Raw genomic sequence first — 20,836 nt, 5'->3', positions numbered from 1 at the left:
TAAATAACGCTGGCATCAGTGCAGCTGATTTAGGGTTAAGCTGTAGAGCAGTGTGGATCTTAACAGAAGTACTGCAGGGTTTCTAAAAAAGACTCTTGATTTCTGTCTAGTCTTGGATGATTGCTCTTCATGGCTGTGAGGGAGATTTGTGTTTGGAAAGGGCTCATTTTAGCCCTTTTCCTCTTTGCTGTTGATGGACAGAAAAGGCCGTGAGTACCATGGGCTTTGAAGAGAACAAAAGCAGCCTAATGTTTATGCTGATGCAGTTTTAAAGATGGCTAAATTAATCCCCAAAGTTTTAACCATTTGTTAAGTTCATTGATCATGTTGTACCTTGTGTCCATCTAGTGGTCAAATAATGAATGGTGTTCACTGAGTGTTCATTAACACTTGTAATTATGTGTCTTGTTACAAGTCATTGTTGAAATGAGTTTCTTGTTACATGCATACATACATGCATGCATGCATACATACATGCATGAGATCTGATGTGTTTTCAAAGTGTTCCTCTAGTTTTTTTGAGCTATATATATATATATATATATATATATATATATATATATATATATATATATATATATATATATATATATATGCGCGTGTGTGTATGTGGTCAGTTTCTCACCCTGACAACCAGTCCCACATTACAATGTGGTGCTCTAACAACCTAGAGCTGCATGATTAATCGTTAAGAGATTGTGATCTCGATTCAAACATGTCTTATTCTTAAATTAAATGTCATTTAAGATTAAGAAGCCGGTTTATTAAACTGTTGGCAAACGGAACATAAAATCTGTGGTGCTGCTGAGTCAGAGAGCGCACTTGTGCATTGGTATGAAATTGTTGCTTCAAATAATGATTGTTTTGACTGCACACCAGTAGGTGGTGACAGACAAATGTTAAGGCTGAATCCCAATTCTCTGTCTTACCCCTTCCCCTACCCCTTCGTCTTACCCCTAGCCCTTGTCCCTCGAAACCGAGTGGTAAGCGCTAGGGTTGAAAACATACCCCTATGAAATGAGACGCCACTTGGTTACGTCATCATACATCATACTCCGGCGTCCCTGTGTGATACAGGACAGTATATTGTAACGAGTGGAAATAAGTATGGCCCCTTTAAGAGCTGCGCGCTCTCTGTTGAACGGGCTGTAATGGTATTGTGCCGTGCGACTCGAACAACCCCATGTATGTGGGTCATTTCTGTGTTGATGCTCATTATTCTTGCTTTGTTTTATTGAGTGACGCTGTGGAAGTCAAGGTGGAGCGTGTGGCAGACAGTTGCACTTGCAGGGGTTTGATTTGTCAATAAATTGCGAGTGAATAATCGCCTCCGTGAGTCTGTCTGGCCTAATACTTCAGCTGCGAGCTATCCTTATTTTGTTTCCCTCCTAACACAACGCGTTACAATATGTAAAGCACGTATCTTTTTCCTGGACATGTCGCCTGGATTTCGGGATCACCCAAAATGTCCGGGATTCGGCTTTTGCTTTCTGCCGTCGCTATTCATTATGCACAGAGTGTTGTTTCAACCGGACTGAATTCATTCAAATCGGTGAATCTGAATGTAGTGTTTAACGTACATGAACGCTAAACAAGTGATCGGTTTATGTGCGTTTTAGCATTGCTTAAATTCCTGTGTTTTCGTATCAGTCGGGATCCGTTTGAAGCTGAATACATGACCTGCAAAGCTGGCACATACGTGTCAGTGTCAAATAATGAAACGTTACACATAATGAATGGCGACTGTAGAAAACAAAAGCCGAATCCCGGACATTAGTCAGAGAAATGCGGGACTGATTGTGCAAACCAGCAATGTATCGTTAGCATAGCCTAGCGTAGCAGACCAGCGATTTTTAAAAACGTTTAAAAACGTTTCAGTTAACAACATGGTTGCAAATATATATGTACATGACTGTGTAGAGTACAAAACACGACTGTCATAATTTTTCAATCAATCATTTAAGCCGAAAATGAGACTTTCTTGATGGTATGACCGCCTTTGTTGCCGGTTGCGCAGTGCATTCTGGGTACCCCTTGGTTTCAAGTAAGCTCGCGAAAATTCTTGGTTTTAAGGGGTATCTACCCCTTCCCCTTAGCCCTACCCCTTGATCAAAATGAGAATTGGGATAGCCCTTACTCTCACGTGAACGTGCAAAACTAAGGGTAAGGGGAAGGGGTAAGACAGAGAATTGGGATTCAGCCTAAGTATGTCATTGAATCATTCAAGATATTCATTCAGTAATGAATCCAGATACGTATTCATGAATCATTCTATCAAACTTAATTTTTTTTCTTTTTTATACATATTAATGATGTTAGAACTTCTATTAAGGAACATGTTATTTGTTATTTGAACCGTGACCTCTTTCTGGAATAAAGTTTATCCATAATCATGCAGCTCTAATACCACCCCAACAGGGCTATTTTTGATGCACAGACCTGGCAACCCTGTGGCAGCCACTTCCTGTGGATGTTCAACCAACATGTAAATGTTTTGACCTGATTCCCTTTGGTTCCTGAACTTCATGATGTTTACACAGGTTATTCATGGTGACATTCCCTGCAGTGATTGAAACTGGATCTGATGCTAAATTGTGTGCAAGTCTTTTGAAACCCCAAGAGAGTCTCACAATGACAGTTTCTCTGCTTGATGAGGAAAATGGGATGACTCAACTTGTGCAGCAGGTTTCTTCAAAGCCATTTCACCAATGCTTTTGTTTCCAGGTCTGTTTTTAGATGCTTTTTTGTTCTTTTGTTTGTTGTCTGGTTTGTTAACATTTTCTCGACAGGCTCCTCGAGTAGCTGGAGATTCTGTGCAGACGATGAAGGTAGAAGTCCAAGGGAAGGTCTTCAGAACGACTGAAGAGAGGAAAGTCATGTTTAGACGTTACCAGCCTTTGACCTTCATCCAAACAGACAAACCCATCTACAATCCAGGACAAACAGGTGAGCGGTGAATGTCCCTTGAATATTAGAGGTGTTGAAATCCCTTTATGCTACAAGTTCTGATCGTCTTTATATGGGCCTGTATTGCTGTTTTTGCAGTGAATTTCAGAGTTGTCACCATGGATGCCAAATTTGTGCCTGTTGATCAGATGGTAAGTCCTGACCATGAACCAATTTTATTGCAGCTTTTTTTTTTGTGCACATCTTCCCTTTTCTTCAGTGACTTTTCTGTGTACATTTTTATGATTAAGTGCCTAATATTCCTGTCTTTGTGTCTTACAGTACAATCTGGTGGTTGTAGAGGTGAGCATTTGCCCCTATGCAAGTCTTTGAACGGAGCCAACACAGCTTTATGTACTTTTGCTTTGTTTGCAGTATTTCTCTGAGCTGTTCATTGTTTTAATAGGACAATAATAATAACCGAATTGGTCAGTGGACGAACATTTCCTCAACGGGGTGGATATTGCAGCTTTCTCATGAGCTAAACTCAGAGGCTCAGATAGGGATGTACACACTAAAGGCTTTTATTGGTGACCAAATGATCTCCCAGGTTTTTGAAGTGAAAAAATATGGTAAGCTGTTATGAACATTGTGTATATGTGCAACAGTTCAATGACAGATCTGAGGTCTTACAACATATTTACTTCTGGTTTAGTTTTGCCCAAGTTTGACGTGACCGTAAACACACCACAGACGTACAGCGTTGCAGATGTGGGACTGAAAGTGGAGGCTTGTGCCAAGTGAGTGACAGTTATTTTCTTGTTTTGTGGTTGGTCAATTCTTGATCTTGTTCCTTGTGACGTTTTCCAGATACACATATGGCCAACCTGTACCCGGTCTAGCCTTGGTGGAAGTATGTCGTGAGCCATTTCCATACGCTGTGGTTCCTGAGTTGACCCGTTGGTGCTTGAATCAAACCGCAGAGGTGTGACTCCTGACTTGCAGTGGAGGGTTTTTCTTCTGCTCTTGCTTGACTAAAATGTGACTCTTCTGCTACCAGATGAATGACACAGGCTGTGCCTCCCTTACCATCGACACGTCAGTTTTTTTCAACACCAAATTTGAAAAAAAAATGAAAGATGTGCTGCTTGTAAAAGTGAATGTCACTGAGGAGGGAACAGGTGAGCTATTGGTTGATCCGGACCAATGACATGCGTATGGAGAAGTTGACTTGTTTATTCAGTTTTTTTTTTTATATATTTTTTTTATTGTTATTTTTTTTATATAGATGTATTGATGTCAAAATCTGCAACAGTCTCCATTACGTTTGAAGTCGGCAAGGTCACGTTTGTGGACCTCCCGGATTTTGAACCTGGATCAACGATTAAAGGAAAGGCAAGTAAAAGTTCACCATTTGTCGCAGAAGCCTTCACACTTGTTCCCTTTTCTAACCTTGATTCCCAACAGATATCCGTGTCTCGTTTTGATGGGACTCCAGTCGCAAACAAAGCGGTTTATCTCCTGGATAGTAACAGCTGGCCCCACAAACTGCTGCAGAATCTGACCACAAACCAGAAAGGACTGGCCACATTCTCCCTCAGCACTGCTAGTCTTCTTAAAGCCACTCTGAATCTGATGGTTCGATTTGCTCTGTTTTGTGAAATGTAGAATTATCTAAGTTTCTTTTGCTTGGCAAGAAACCCATTCCATTCGTTGTTCCCCAGGCAAGTGCAACTCCAGCTGTTGTCAGTGGTTACAAATCGCCATACTTCACTACAGATACAAGGGTTGTTCAGCTTCTCCAACCTGATGCTTCCAGTAACCCATCTAGTGAACTGACCATAGTGAAGCTCGAGCAGCCGCTCAAATGTGGTGCTGCGTTTCCAGTGACCATAAAGTATTCTTTTGTTGGAGAGGCTGGTGACTACACTGTTGACATCATCTATATGGTGAGTGAACATTAAGTGTTTTTTTTTTTTTTTTTTTTTTAATCACCTGTTTTTATACACCCATTTGTTTTGTCAGGTCTTGTCCAGAGGATTGATCGTCCTCCATGGATTTCAGACGGTCAAAGCGAGGGCTTCTAATACAGTCACGAGTGGCTCTGTGTCGTTCCAGCTGTCTGTCAGTGTTGATGTGGCTCCAGTTGTGCAGATTCTGGTCTACTGCGTTCTGCCCAGTGAGAATGTTGTTGTTGGTAGTGCATCGTTTGAGACGGAAACGTGTTTACAAAACCAGGTGTGATTTGTACTAGCATTTACTACCTTCAAGTGGGGTAGGATGTCGTGTCCTACAGCGTGTGGGTCCTTGTTCCAGGTGTCTCTACAGTTCTCTCCTGCTACGGCTGTTCCTGCTGAGGAAAATGTTCTGACTGTCTCTGCTGAAGCAGGATCTCTGTGTGGCATCAGTGCTGTAGATCAGAGCATCTGGATCTTGGAGCCAAGAAGACGTCTGAGTGCGAAAATGGTATCCATGTGCAGTTGATTTTTAAATCCTTTTTGATCTTGATTTGACATTCAGGTTCAACTTGAGAATTTGAGTAATGCTGATGGACTAATTGGACAAACCTATGCTGTTATGCGGCTGTTATGATTGTAGCATTTTTACTGTACATTAACACCTAACACTTATAAACTGACCATAACATGCCAAACATTAATGCATATAGTTAAACAATTTTCCAGAAATGTGGCAAACAACACTGTTTTATGGTCATAGGTGTTTGACTTGCTCCCAGTGCGCTCACTATCAGGTTACCCAAACAGCATTCAGGATGAACCAGAGTGTCTAGGCATTCGACCCCGTCGAACTGTTCGGATAAATCCTCCCTACATTGCTCCTACAAATCAAGCCTACACAACCTTCAAGGTAGAAAACCGTTCATGACCATATAGTTACTAAATAATACAGAGTCATTGACTTTAAATCTGTCTTGTTTTGACTTGTCTCTCTGACAGAGCCTGGGAATGAAGATCGCAACAAATCTTGCTGTACGAGCCCCTCCGTGCCCGCTGTATCCTAGATTTCCAGGTAGTAGGTCTATGCAAATGGAGAATTCTTTCAGTGAAAACAATTCTGCATGACTTGAGTTAGTTTATTCCCTGTTCTTTGTGGATCAGCAAACTCTGTTTAATCATATTTTTATAAATTAAATGAGGGTAAGTTATGAACCTTGTTTATTGTGCAGACACCAATAATGTTCAAAGTGGGTGTAAAATTGCTTGTCTCTCCAGTGATGGATGGCCGTGTTCGTCCTATGGCTATGGCTGAAAAGCCTCGGGCTCCTGCTCCTGCTGAAATTGCTCCTCCAAAAGAGGATGTGTCACCACCAGCACTTTCTACTTATGTGACTGTCAGGACTTACTTTCCAGAAACATGGCTCTGGCAGCTTGCTCAAGTGGGGTTAGTGAAGCATTTTGTTCCTTCTAAAGCTACTTGTGCACATTTTACTTCTCCTGTTACCCTTATTTTTTCTGCTGTCCTTCAGAGACACTGGATCCACACAAGTTCCTCTCACTGTTCCTGACACCATCACCACATGGGAGACGGAGGCGTTCTGCCTGTCCTCAAAAGGTTTCGGTCTGGCTCCTCCTGCTCTGCTGACGGTCTTCCAGCCCTTCTTCCTGGAGCTCTCCCTGCCGTACTCCATCGTCCGTGGGGAGTCTTTTGAGCTGAAGGCCACAGTCTTCAGCTATCTGTCCAAGTGCATCATGGTCTCATGTTTTTTAGTTTTTTTTTATAGATAGATATATATAGATCCATTTTATATATAGATCCATTTTTATATATATAGATCCATGATGTAGATATAGATATATAGATCCCCTTTTTTTATATATATATACATTTTTATAGATATATAGAAGGTCATGTGTCTTTTCTCCATGTGCTCTTTCATTGGCAGGTTAAAGTAACACCAGCTTCATCCACGGCCTTCACTCTTAAACCATATACTGATCCGTATTCATCCTGTCTTTGTGCCAGTGGGAGAAAGACCTTCAAATGGGTTCTCTCAGCTTCGGTTCTCGGTCAGTTTTGGACGGCCTCTCTCTAAATTAGACAGGAAGTGAGCAACACCTAATATACACTTGTCACTGCAGGAACTGTCAATGTGACTATCAGTGCTTCAGCTGAAGCATCCCGATCTCGATGTGGCACTGAAGTCGTGACTGTGCCTACGAGAGGACGCATTGATGTAGTCACGCGAAGTCTACTTGTCCTGGTGAGTGTTAACCAGCCTCCTGGAGTTTGATCATGGAGCTCATGCTGCTACTGATGTGGTGTCTTATTGCTTTTATAGCCGGAAGGCGTTGAAAGGACAAACACCCAGAGTTGGTTACTGTGTCCCAAGGGTTTGTTAGCACTCAATGATTCCCCAAAACATTCTCCCTGTACAGCCAAATATCAGCCAAGTGCTATATACAGATCCCTTCTCTTGTCTGCAGGAAACGTTCTTTCTGAAGATGTGACTCTGACGTTTCCAAAAAATGTGGTTCAAGGATCAGCTAGATGCTCTATTTCAGTCCTTGGTAAAACATTTCTTTGAGTAGAAACTGACAGGTAATGTTTTGCAGAATAACTGTTTCTGATGTGGGTTTTATGTTTGACCTCGTAGGGGACATAATGGGTCGTGCGCTGAAGAATCTGGATAGGTTATTACAGATGCCGTATGGCTGTGGAGAACAGAATATGATTGTTCTTGCTCCCAATATTTACATCCTGCTGTACCTGGAAGTCACAGAGCAACTCACCGCAGCCATCCGAGAGACCGCCACAGGCTTCCTTAAGAGCGGTATGGATGACCAAATCCACTTTACCTTTATAGGAGACTAAATTCCAAAGAGGTTTAGTCCTTCTCCAGACTAACTCCCTGACCAATTTACATGTGGGTTTTGCCCCAATCAGGATACCAAAGACAACTGAACTACAGACATAATGATGGTTCATACAGCACATTTGGTTATGATGAATCGAATGCATGGTGAGTTTCGCTACTGTTGTGTGTAATCTGTTGTGGCACAGGCAGTTTTGTAAATTCAGTTTGTCACAACCTTTTTCACGAGCAGGTTGACCGCCTTTGTCATGAGGTCTTTTGGTCTAGCGAGGCAATTTGTCTTCATTGATCCACATGTCCTGCAGAGTGCAAAGGATTGGTTGATCAGCAAGCAGGGTTCAGACGGCTGTTTCATGCAGCAGGGAACTCTGCACCATATCGACATGAAGGTGCAATACATGTTTCTTAAACTATGCCCTAACCAATTGTCTTGTGAGGCCGTTCTTCTAAATCAAATGTGGTGGTGTTTTAGGGTGGTGTAGGTGACGAGGTGACCATGACTGCCTACATTGTTGCATCACTGCTTGAACTAGGCGTCCCCACAACGGTAAACGCATCTCCAGTAGTTCTGTGAGCTCCTTGCAGATTTTTCTGATATTTGTTTTGGTTTCAGGATCCCGTCATTACCAACGGTCTGTCATGCTTGAGGCCTGTCGTTGGGAATGTGGGAAACACTTACGCCACGGCTCTGCTGGCCTACACCTTCAGTCTAGCTGGAGATATCACCATTCACTCACAGCTTTTAGCTTGCTTGAACAACCTTGGCATTTCTGATGGTGAGATTTACCAGCCTCTTTGTTTGTTCATCAGGTTCTCTGTCATCAGCTTTCTCCCCTCCATCTCATCCTAAGGCTCTAAGGTCCATTGGTCTCAGACGACATCTGGTGATACTCTGGCAGTGGAGATCAGCTCTTATGTGCTGCTAGCGGTTCTCGCTGTTCAGCCGCTCACGACAGCTAATCTGGGTTATGCTAACCGCATTGTCAACTGGCTTGTGACCCAGCAGAATCCCTATGGAGGCTTCTCCTCCACCCAGGTGCCTCTGACTACCAAACATGAGTACAATCATTTGAGCAGTCTTTAATCTAGTGCTTGTTCTTAGGACACTGTGGTGGCTCTTCATGCCCTGTCGGTGTACGCTGCTCAAGTGTTCAGCTTGGACGGCTCCAGCACTGTTACTGTACAGTCCTCAGTAGTAGGAGGAGACTCTTATAGCTTCAAAGTGAATCGGGACAACAGGCTGCTGTATCAGGAGAAGCCGCTGAAGAACATTCCGGGCAAATATAGTGTTAAAGCGTCAGGATCCACTTGTGTGTCTGTGCAGGTCTGTATCTTCACTCCCGCAGCTTATGTTGTGCACATCCAAATCTTACTGTGCTGTTTTCTCTGCACTCATACTATAGGTTGTGTGTTTCTACAACATCCCAACACCCATTAAAGCCGCCAAAACGCTGAGTGTTGAAGCGCAGGTGACTGGAGACTGCCAACCGCTTGGAACCGATCTCATGTTGAACTTCACGGTGACGTAAGAACCTTTCACTTTGTGTCCTGAAATCAGCTAATGTATATGACTAACAAAGATGTTCTTGATCCTGTTGACTAAACCTCTTATTTCCCCATCACCCTCATTCAGATACAATGGTGTGAAATCAAGCACTAACATGGTTATCGTGGACATTAAGCTCCTGTCAGGCTTCACGGCAGATACGTCACTGGTTTGTATGCGTTCAAGATGATTTAGAAGTCCAAAGATGCTTGAAGCTCCTTCAGTTGTAATTTTGTATGTGGTCTTTTTCTCAGCTTGGCTCTTCACCCCAATCATTCGCTCCACTTGTGGAGCGGGTTGATTCTGAAGCTGATCATGTCTTAGTGTATCTGAAAGAGGTGAGACTCACGTTGAGGACATTACTAGATGCCATCTCATGTTCTTTGTATGTGCTGCTGTTCATCCTTTCTGTCTTGTAGGTTCCCAAAGGTGTCCCCATGAGTTACACTCTGCAGCTGAGGCAGGTTCTTAAAGTGAACAATCTCAAGCCAGCAGTCATAAATGTTTATGACTACTATCAGACAAGTAAGCTTTCATCCCAATCATGCTTTGCTCTGGCTGAATTGTTAAATTTTCCAGTTCATTTTCATGTTCCTCTCTCAGGTGATTCATTTGAGACCACCTACACATCTCCCTGTCCATGATTTGATTCAGTACTGTCTGTAGGACATATGCCTTAAATAAAACTGCTTTTAAACCAAGTTCTTTGCCTCCTTTTGTTGCTAATCTGACTTTTGTTTGATGCAGGAACTTGGTGTTCATTAGTTATTTGCCATGTGACTGTAGCGACACCAGCTCAAATGAGGGGAATGTACAATTATTGATTAATTATTAATCAATAACTAATCATACTAGCTATCACTTACATACTTTAAATCATACAAAGCCCATATATAGTATCTCTATATATAAATTAACCACAATGAATTAAACTTATGAATATACAGATGGGCTATGTCAAATTTGTGAATTCCTACAAAATTAACATCACCTCGAATAATTAGTTTGTCCGCCAAACGAATCATGTGATTTCTTATCGACTCAAGGAGGATTCTTATAAACTATCAAGAAAGGCTATTCCTCTGGCCATGAGGAAGAACGTTCTTATTTTACAAAATTATTAACTTGTAGTCTGATCACAAATACAGCTTGTAACTAAAGATTGTACACATTTAAGAGGCTTTTGTTCTGTGAGCAGCAAACAGAGACAATCAAGCATATAATGGGTTTTTAATAAATTAAACTATAAACATACAACTACATCTAATAAAGAATACATGTGTGTTTCTGCAACTACGGGCACTTTTGACTATCCCAATTTAAAAAAAAAATCAACCTCTATGAATTTCAATTTGAACCATCAGTCTATAATACATATAAAAATGTACACAAAATAGAATGTAGTCATTAAGATTTTAATCTGGAACATGTTTATTTTTTGTTTTTCGGGTCATCTTCTTAAAGTGTCCTTACCGCAACGTTACAATGTTTATTTTATACATTTTTCTTTAGTAATTTCTATTAAAAAAATTATATATTTAAATAGCTTTTTCAAATTTGATGCAGTTTTGTAAATACTGATATAAAAAAAATTATATACAAAATAGGGAATTTCATGTTTTTTTCTATGCCATGTAAAAAATGTACAGTAACCTTAGATGTCAATTGTTTCCATACACACAAAAGATAACATAATTAACTTTTTATGACAGATGTTTCAATTTCAATGTGTTAATCATCTCAACTTAAGTGTAAAAATATTTTTTTGCAAATGAAAATGTGAAAAAAAATGAAAATAGAGCAGTGCTGCGGTAATGACATATTGTGTCGGTAAGGACAAAATTAAAAAATGTTATGTAAAAAAATGGCATGTTTATATATATATATATATATATATATATATATATATATACTTCAGTACTAATAATATACTGAATATTTGTATATTAATATACAGTAAACCTTGAATTTGTCTCTACTGCAACAAGGTCTTTACCGCAACACCTAAATTTGCTGCGGTAAAGACATGTTGCAGAAATGAAATTTTTGCTAATATCTTAGCTAATTGGCAGCTAGCAAGGCCTACCACATTAGTTTTGACTCTTAGCATCTTAATATACATGAATTCAACAGTAATATACATTTATTTTTTAAATACACAATTATTAAGCTGAATGGTAAGGACGCACAATAAATACTAGAGCAGAAAAAATACCTTATTTTACCTTATTTTTTTGGTATCTTGTGAGTGAGGTAGTGTGGTGGCCCAGTCTGTCAGCAATGTGCTCAAGTGATAATTTCTGTTTCTATAGAAACTAGACTTGTTTGTGTTCGATAAAATTTCATAATAAAAGCTTTTGTTCATTGTTTCGGTAAGGACTCAAAAGTGTGGGACAGGCACATTTAGTTAAAAAAAAATCATAAAAATGATCAGTGAATAATACAAAGATTTTTAAGATGCTGTAAATGAATCTGTATATTAAACAATTCGATTTGAAATAATGTCATATTGTAAAAGAATGAGCTAATTTTAAGTATCTCAACATTGAAACCACGAGTGTGGGACATGAGCAAAAATGGTGTTTGGACCCATAAATGCTTCATAATTTTACATTAAATCATATTATTTATTCATTATTTTTTATGTCAAGGTGTGTATTGACACTACGTTTATATTTATGAAACATTAAATCACAAATTTGAACATAAATCTAAAATTTCACTCCTGGGACTTAAAAGTGCCCGTAGTTGCAGAAACACCCACATACGAATATTGAAAGGAAGAAAGAGCAGATTACAGAATGGCCAAAATATCACAAACAATGAACCTTTGAGAACCAGCAAAAGAATAAAAAACCTTAAGCAGGGGCAGATAATACACATTTAAACCTTGAAAAAGAATAATACTTGCATTGGTTTTTGTTACTGAACAGGAATGTGTGTCCGTTCTAGGTGCGCCTGTTAGTTGGATGCGTTCTTACGGAGCTCGTGTAGTTCGCGGGAGGTTCAAACGATGTACTTGTAAGAGTTGCCAGAATTTAGCTTAAAGGTGGGGTGTAATCTGCAAAACGGCCGGCAGATTTAGAAAATACACAACTCAAATGGTCCTACCTTCTTTCCTCCGACGCTGGCCCTGATTCGCGCGAGGGGGGTATGGTACGACCGTTTGATTGACGCACTTACTGTCCAATGATTCTAGGTGGTCTTGGAAATGATTGGCTGGAGTTTTTTGAGTCCTGCTTGTTCCACAGATGATTAAATTACTTAATTTTCATTTCAGTGCTTCTAACTCAGTTAGAAGAAATGGTTTGAAAAAATGGTCAAAAAAAATGACATACCCCACCTTTAAAGTTTGTTTCATTGGTAAGTAGAGATGGGTGAACATGAGACAAACTCGGCAAGGACGTAAAACAAAATGGAGAGAGAACAAACTTTAGATAACGAAACCAACTTGAAAACGAAGGCTTGAAGCAAAACGAAGAGCGACGAAAACATGAGACAAAGTGTGAAGAGACGAACAAGCAGAAGAGCCTCTGATCTTGTGGTCAGTAATCTTTAAAGTGTGAAGAGGTGACACCCTCTAGGCGTATGTAAACCAATAGAACCGTTTTCCTTTGGCGGGAACATTTTTATGACCCATTGTTCGGGCAGGCCTTTGAATCATGTAATTTGATTGGATGTTTAACACAAGAATCTTTTAGATGCTTATAATCCTAATGGGTCATGTGATGTAAATTTAACAAATGGGGAACGAAGATTAGAGTTTATAGAGACTAAACATTCCACACATATGATTTGTATAAACCATAGTATGTAAACAGGTCTGAAACATTAATCCAAAAGTTTACAAGGACACAAAGACCAAACCACATAGAAGGGAAATCATTAGATGAGATACATGTTTAGATATATTTCTCAAGTGGATATATATATATAGGATTAACATGGTTTATATATTATAGATATGGTTTATATATTTATAGATTTCTTGCTTGCAGAGAAAGTGGGTTTGACTGATAACAAAAGTCTTTGAAGCTGCAAGAGAGGAGCTTGGAGATGGTCCTGTTAAACTTTACTGGTCACAAACGTGTCAAAAGGATCAATTCAGTCCAGACTCATCGGCGCTAAGCTGTGATTTACATTTATGAGGTTAATGGTTAAAAGCATTTCTGAATCTTAAAATGACATGTCACCGTGAGATTGTCCATACGCTACATGACTTAAAATCCTTACAAGACTGAAGTGTTCACTCTGGCAGTGATGGTTAAATTGTTTTTGGACTTGTTGACTTTAGACTGCAATTAAGTGCTCTTCTCTTTACCAATCATGGTAATGGACAATTTTTCTATAAAAGCATTCAGTTTTAGACTATCCAGTGAAGCAATAACAGACAATTGCAGAATAATTTAGTTGAGTCATTATTCTATGAGCCTCAGTGAAGCAGATTTAATTTGACTTTTTTATGTGTGTGTAATCTTCATTATGGAACATTATGTCCTATTCTCGACTATCACATTAAGCTTCCCTTTTCAAATACCCATATCTCCTCCACGTCCAGCTTCTTGCTCACTTTTCTGGTGCTCATTCGCTCTTACTTGTTTTCACTACATTACAAGTGCCTTTGTATGTTTTGTTTCTATTTTTATTCAAAATGAGATGTTAGCAATATGGAGTGCGAAACACTCATAATTTCTATTTCATTCACACTGGAGGCCAGAGGGTGCCCTTTTAGGAAATCCCTTTTATGGGATAACCCGACTGAGATGTGTAAAAATCAATCAAAACCCACAGCCAATCAGAACAGCGTGTGGGCAGAGTCTTGCACAGCACCAGAGAGTAATCATGACGCCAATTGCAAAAAGAGGATAAGTAGGCCACACAATCAAATTCACAAGTATTACACCATTTAAACATTATTCAAATACATAGGTTATGGAGTTAGGCTACTAAAACAATCTGTCAAATAACACTTGTTTATTCACAGTTTGAAATTCTTGTTTCAATTTGTTTCATTTCAAGATCTGAGGTGAGTTATTGTTGCTTTTATAGCTAGAAAGCTGGGCGCACTAAATAATATTCAAAGTCACATTACACACTTTTAATATTAAAGCACATAAACAGTTACTAACTGTAAATAACAGTAGATAATCATTGCCACACTTCGTGTTTGTTCCAGCGTGACGTTGCAGAAAAATAGAAACTGTTTCTAAAATAGAACTGTCGCCGTCGTGGCTGGTCAGGACAAAAACTCTTAACATGGAAAAGATACCTTTTATAACACGTCACGTTAGGACACAGTAGACCAATTTTATTAGCCATAGAAAAAAAGTGGCGAAATCGCAGGCTCTAATGGACAGATCGTTAACTGCAAAAAAATACAAATATTCACCTATCATTTATCAACCTCAAATATGGCTTATAGAGGTTCTCTTCACGGATGAAATCCTGGTTTTCACTGTAGAGGGCAGATGGCAGACAGCGTGTATGCCATCGTGTGGGTGAGTGATGATTTTTAACGCTGATTTTTAATGGTGGCGGTGGGGTTATGGTATGGGCAGGCGTATGTTATGGACAGCCTAAGGCACACCTGTGCAATATCATACTGTCTAATAAGCATCTTGATATGCCACACCTGTGAGGTGGATGGATTACCTCGGCAAAGAAGTGCTCACTAACACAAATTTAGACAGATTTACATTTACATTTATTTACATTTATTCATTTAGCAGACGCTTTTATCCAAAGCGACTTACAAATGAGAACAATAGAAGCAGTTAAACTAACAGTAGGACAACAATATGCAAGTGCTATGACCCTTCTCAGTTTAATCTAACGCAGAACTTTTTTTTTTTTTTGTTATAGAACAGAATAGAATAGAGGGTAACACTTTATTTTGATAGTCCGTTTGTTGAGACTTTACTAGTTATTAGTAGCCATTCAGTAGCTTTTCAACAGTGCATCAGTTGACATTCAACAACACTGTTTCAACAGACAAGTAACATACGTTCAACTGACTGCCTATAGACTATAAGGTACAATTCAAGTGTTAATCTACAGATTTTACAAAAAAGTGCCTGTTGACTGTCAATGTTATTTTGCAACAGGTTATTAACCAGTTGTCGACTAACTTTCAATTGTCAACTAACTTTCTGTAGATTGAGTACCAACAACTCAATATCAATCTGTCAGTTAAAAGTAAACAGTCATGTCAGCATATGAAGTATATGATACTGTATCCTACTCAAGGGGTCTCATATGCATCAAATTAATGATTATTTTAGCTGATTTAAAACTGTTTTTAAAAAATTGTTAACCATTTGTAGATAATCTGTTGATAGTCAACTAAAGATTAGATCTGTTGCTTGTCCACAAATAAATTGTTTATGATCAGTAGACTATTAATAGACATTATCCACTAAGTGTTAGTAGATACATTTTAGGACTATCTAATTAAAGTGAAAAACAGTTTATATCAGTAGAAAGTCTATAACCTATCAACAGATTGAAAACATACTTTTTTTGTACGTTTGGATAGATGCTGAAACGTAGCCTATGATACAGACATGTCTGCAACGCAGAATTATTACGAATTCACAGCTACAAAACGTTTACGAATCATAAAGATATCTGTATCATTTCCCTTATACTGTTTTATAGATAAATGTAAGTTCCCTTAACCCTACTCCCAAACCTAAATATAAATGACTCATTTTATACAGAATATAAAAAGAATAAAACAGTTTATGGACAGAGATGTGTAGGGAAATGCCAGTTTTATTAATAGCATTAAAATATATTTTGAGCCACTAACATTAATCCTACTCCTGCCCCTAAACCTACCCATAACCATTTCTTAAAACTATGCAGGCTAAAATTATGAAGAAAAACAACAGATGTGCAGTGTAATCATAATAATTTATTGCGAAAATGTAAATCGGTACCAAAAGTCGCTCAAATGACGATGTGTTGCAGTCCTCTCTGGCAGTATATAATAGTTTTGACAGAGCAGAATTTAAGTTATTAATCCATGAAAATGTTAACCCAGCTTCCCTCTGCGTGTAGACGGCGCGCGCGCTTCTGCATTTCAATGTTGTTTCAACTGAAACACGGCATGCTGCAATCTGTGACGAAGCAGGCGAGAGCCAATGAGCGTTTGATATCACTGCCGTAAAACATGTCGTAACGCTTCTTGAGGGCGCAATTTTTGAATTTAAATTCATCACGAGCGCGGGATTTGACATTTACGGTCGCTGCTGAGAATGGAGATGGAGATCGCTGGATGTGGATGAAGGGCTGAATTTGGATCTGTTTCTTGCTTGCGTATGGATTATAAAGATTTGGATTACATCTAACTTACGTTAGCTAATAAAAATGATGTATTTTGTTAATTTATATTGTGTTTTGGTGTATTATGGTTCTATAGGAGAAAACGCCTTTTGTGTCTCACCGTAACGTTAAATAAACTAAATGTTACAAAATGGTTAAACGATTAAAGAAGGTATTGTTAAGGGTTTAAACTATAGTCTTGTCTGTTAATCCACCTGTAAAAAAGGCTATAGTTTGCCGTCAAATCTAACCTCTCTTTAAAATTTCTCCCTCTGTATTTGAGGCACACACACATGGCACCCTACCTGAGCCAATCAGCGTCCAGAAACCTTGAGCATGTGACCTCCCCCGCCCTCACAGAGACAGTATGACAATACAGCGGGACTCGGAGATTGACGCTGAAGTTACATCGGTATAAACTGTTTACATACCGCATTTCGGACGAAGTGTTGTGCGTGAATGCAAAAGTAAGTTTGTAATCCTTGATTATATACTGGATGAGTGCTGCATTCGCTCTGGGAAACAAGTCATTGTGCCCGTGATGTAACGTTATATCATAGATGTGTGTGTGTGCGTGCGTGTTTCCCCTCGTGTATTCATGCCACTCTAGCTCGTATGTTTGTATACATAACTTTATTATTATCCGGACTAGAGTTATACTTCCTTTATTATTACATGTTATGTTATTGTTTGAAGCAGAGTTTGCTGTATATTTTCTATATTTAATGGGAGAACTGTTGTGGAAAATTCGCTGCGCGCATGCGCACTCATAATCCAGTCAGAGCAGCGCTATACAATCTCCACTGCATAACAAGGTGTCAGATTACATCTGTGTTGAATATAATATAGGAGTTACAGCCTATCTTACAGTTTCTTTCAGTTTGTTTTTTATAATAATGTGCATGTTTAATTATTGATGTTAAAATATCATACTACATTATTGCTCATGTTTAATTGTTGTAATTTATCATTGTTATTATGTATATTCATGTTTATTTTACTATTTATTTTTTAGAAAACCACACAAACACAACCATACAAGCCAGTCTGTTGAGTGGTGACAATAAATGGGTTATTCCCAGAAAAGTGCATCTTCGTTTGGTCTCTAATCGGACAGTCTTTGGTGGGTCAGCACCCTGAGCTGGCAACTTGTTGTATAAGTGCTACTAATCAGAAGCATTTTTTCATGGTCCTTCGAGCCGGATTTGGACTTACCAAAGAGATAGAAGATGTCACTATATGAAGAGGATGAGCCAACTGTGCGAGTCAGGAGGAGGACTGTCCTTCCCGCACGTTACGATGAGTACGATCTCACTGGCTTCACCCTCTCTAAGCCTGTTCCAGAACCCATGTCACCACTCACTCATCCAGGCAGACTGGCAGAGAAAGGCGCAACTGGATTCACTCCAGTGCTACCAGGTTATGAAGATGACAATCTGTCACAGTGGTCCGATGATGAGCGCAAATCTGCATCAGACATCCTAAGGGAAGAGAATAAGGATCTCCGCAAAGTCCTACAAAGGATACAGCAGGAAAGGGACACAGTTCAGAGCAAAAATGACCAATATGCAAAGGAGCTTTCTCAGCTCAAGCAGCAAATGAAGCAGCTACAAATTCAGATGGAGCATCAACTTCCTGGAAGTCAGCCACTTTCGCCTGATACCCCTACGAGGCAGTCTGGCTCCAGTTCTCCTGTGCCTGCACCACGTGTCCGCCCACAGGCACGTTCTGAGGAAACTAGCTTCAGACCTGTACCAGCTCCGCGCATAAAACCGCAAAAGGAGCATCAGACCGAGGACAAGTTTCAAAGTCCTCCACACCACCCAACTCCAGCATCTGCTTACAATAGAGAACAGAGCTCTTCTTACCACTATAGGCCACAAGGGGTTCAGAGATTAGAGGCACATTACTCCCACAGACAAGAACACTCAAATTCTCCATATTGGGTCTCTCAAGACACTACAAGACATCCACAAATGCCATGCCGGTCACTTACTCCATCACCTCCCCCTGAACGAGAACTGATGTATAGAGGCCCAACCCCCACAATTCCTGATTTTATACATCCTAACCCAAGAGAGTTCTCACGACTGAAAATTGCTCTGGAAAATATCCTCCCAGCTAATGCGACAGAAAGGTTCAAATTCCAGATACTGATGGATCATCTGAAATTAGAGGAGGCTCTGCTAATTGCTGACTCGTACTGCCATTCGCAACACCCTTACACAAGGACGATGGCTGCTTTAGATCAGCAGTATGGTCAGCCACATCAACTAGCTCTACAACGGATTGCAGAGTTAATGGATGGCACAAATATAGCTAGTGGAGACCAGAAGGCCTTTAGACTTTTCGCTCTCAAGGTCCGTTCCCTGGTTGGCATGCTGGAACAATTAGGCAAGAAAGGAACTTTCGAATTACAATGTGGGTCGCATGTGTCTCGGCTGCTTGGGAAGCTTCCACATGACCTCAGATCAGGGTTTCGGAGGTTTGCACATCCACATCATGTGCCCATCCCTACACTTCTGGATTTCGCAGAATGGCTGGAGTTTGAAATCCAAGTTCAAGAGGACACTACAAGGTTTGCAAGTAATCAACGTAGAGGGCCCTTACCACGAACAAGAGAGACTTTCAGAGACTCTAAGTCAGCCGCTAAAAGCACTACAATCTTACTGAACACTGAGAAGGAGAATTCTGAGTCTATGCCATCTGCTTCACCACTTAAGACTTCTCTGAGACCCTACTGCACCTACTGTGACAACAGTAAGCACTCCCTCAACAACTGCACTAACTTCAAGCTGCTTACTAAAGACCAGAAACGAAGCTGGGTCAAAGACAACAACAGATGTTGGCGCTGTGGTAGAACTCATAAGTCAGCAGAATGTAACCTAAAAATGCGATGCAAACAGTGCAACAGTCGACACCTAATGGCTCTGCATGACATCAGTGCTTGGAAGCCAGAGAATCCAAAACCTGTTCACGATGAAACTGCTGATACCAACACCTGTCTGCTCAACACTATGAATGAGATTCTCCTGATTCATAAACCGCCCACCAGCCGGAAAGTTCTTCTTAAAATCACAAAAGTGATTCTTAGAAATGGAAAACGGAGAATGGATGCATACGCAATCCAGGATGATGGATCTGAGAGAACTATCCTCCTCCACAATGCAGCTCAGCAGTTGGGCCTCAAAGGTCAGCCTGAAGACCTACCCCTTCGAACAGTCAGGCAGGAGTTTCAAGTTCTCAAAGGTGCAGCCGTCTCATTTACAATCTCCCCAATGGCTCAGCCCATCAAACGGTATCACATCAAAGGTGCCTTTACTGCTCAACAGCTAAGTTTAGCAGAACACTCACATCCCGTGAATAATCTGAGAAAGAGATATCAACACCTTAAAGGGCTTCCACTGTATGATTTTGACGCAGTCTGTCCAGTGCTGCTCATTGGTTCTGATTATCCCCATTTGATCACTCCCGTAGAACCAGTAAGACTAGGCCCTCCAGGGGGACCAGCGGCTATAAAGACACGTCTTGGCTGGACATTACAGGGCCCAGTCCAACACTTTCGGTAGGAGATGACTGAACAGTACTGTCTCTTCACTTCGGTTTCGTTCCCAGAATCAGATCTCTACAAGCAAGTGGAGAAATTATGGCAGATGGACATACTGCCCTGGCGCAACGAAAAGATTTGCATCAGATCCAGACTGGACCAGGAAGCGGTGAACCTCTTGGAAAAGAAGACAATCAGGGTTGAGGTGGATGGTATCAAGCGTTACGCAACCCCTCTCTTGCGTGTCAAGAACATGCCTGAACTCAGGGCACCCAAAGAGGCAGTCTTATCACAGCTGAGGGCCACTGAAAAGAGACTGGCAAAGAATCCAGAGCAAGCAGCCGCTTATACTGCTGAGATTTCGAAACTGGAACAAGCAGGTTATGTTAGCAAATTGCCACAGAATGCTGAGCCAGATCCTTCCAGCTCCTGGTACATCCCGCATCACATGGTGCATCACAATGGGAAAAACAGGATAGTTTTCAACTGCTCGTTCCAATATCACGGACAAAACTTGAATGAGCTTCTGTTGCCAGGACCAGTGTTAGGACCATCTCTACTTGCTGTGCTGCTCAGATTTAGGGAACATTCAGTAGCAGTCAGCAGCGACATCAAGGGGATGTTCCACCAAATTCGACTACTTCCAGAAGACAAACCACTCTTGCGTTTCCTCTGGAGAGATCTGAATATACAGGAA

General features: G+C 40.3%; 3 protein-coding genes across 3 annotated transcripts in view; all 3 read left to right on the top strand.

Moving 5' to 3' along the window:
* Positions 1 to 20,836, top strand: part of LOC311276770 (pregnancy zone protein-like) — a 91,826-nt gene that overhangs the window by 40,952 nt on the left and 30,038 nt on the right. The gene's annotated exons all lie outside the window — the stretch shown is intronic.
* On the top strand, positions 11 to 9,967 carry LOC311276729 (pregnancy zone protein-like). The gene is made up of 34 exons (XM_084386598.1): positions 11 to 209; positions 2,541 to 2,724; positions 2,790 to 2,946; positions 3,046 to 3,098; positions 3,229 to 3,249; positions 3,353 to 3,518; positions 3,602 to 3,686; positions 3,757 to 3,871; positions 3,947 to 4,067; positions 4,175 to 4,281; positions 4,354 to 4,524; positions 4,611 to 4,835; positions 4,912 to 5,124; positions 5,203 to 5,352; positions 5,605 to 5,754; positions 5,844 to 5,916; positions 6,120 to 6,288; positions 6,374 to 6,599; positions 6,791 to 6,914; positions 6,987 to 7,108; positions 7,187 to 7,238; positions 7,332 to 7,415; positions 7,502 to 7,678; positions 7,792 to 7,867; positions 7,953 to 8,109; positions 8,193 to 8,267; positions 8,334 to 8,496; positions 8,572 to 8,756; positions 8,823 to 9,044; positions 9,124 to 9,245; positions 9,354 to 9,435; positions 9,521 to 9,604; positions 9,686 to 9,791; positions 9,870 to 9,967. Exons 1-34 carry the CDS (start codon positions 130 to 132, stop codon positions 9,908 to 9,910), a joined length of 4,338 nt encoding a protein of 1,445 aa, XP_084242724.1. The 5' UTR covers positions 11 to 129; the 3' UTR covers positions 9,911 to 9,967.
* On the top strand, positions 16,818 to 20,161 carry LOC311290553 (uncharacterized protein; the record flags this gene model as incomplete). The annotated part of the gene is made up of 2 exons (XM_084409105.1): positions 16,818 to 17,059; positions 17,608 to 20,161. Exon 2 carries the CDS (start codon positions 17,822 to 17,824, stop codon positions 20,159 to 20,161), a length of 2,340 nt encoding a protein of 779 aa, XP_084265231.1. The 5' UTR covers positions 16,818 to 17,059; positions 17,608 to 17,821.

Source organism: Rutilus rutilus, assembly GCF_951802725.1.
Source record: "Rutilus rutilus genome assembly, chromosome: 1".
Classification (NCBI taxonomy): domain Eukaryota; kingdom Metazoa; phylum Chordata; class Actinopteri; order Cypriniformes; family Leuciscidae; genus Rutilus; species Rutilus rutilus.
This window is presented reverse-complemented; position numbering and strand designations above follow the sequence as displayed.

Coding starts and splice junctions, on each gene's coding strand:
- LOC311276729 (XM_084386598.1), top strand. CDS start 130: ATGGCTGTGAGGGAGATTTGTGTTTGGAAAGGGCTCATTTTAGCCCTT. Junction 2,947..3,045: donor CTACAATCCAGGACAAACAG/GTGAGCGGTGAA, acceptor CTGTTTTTGCAG/TGAATTTCAGAGTTGTCACC. Junction 9,605..9,685: donor TCTTAGTGTATCTGAAAGAG/GTGAGACTCACG, acceptor TCTGTCTTGTAG/GTTCCCAAAGGTGTCCCCAT.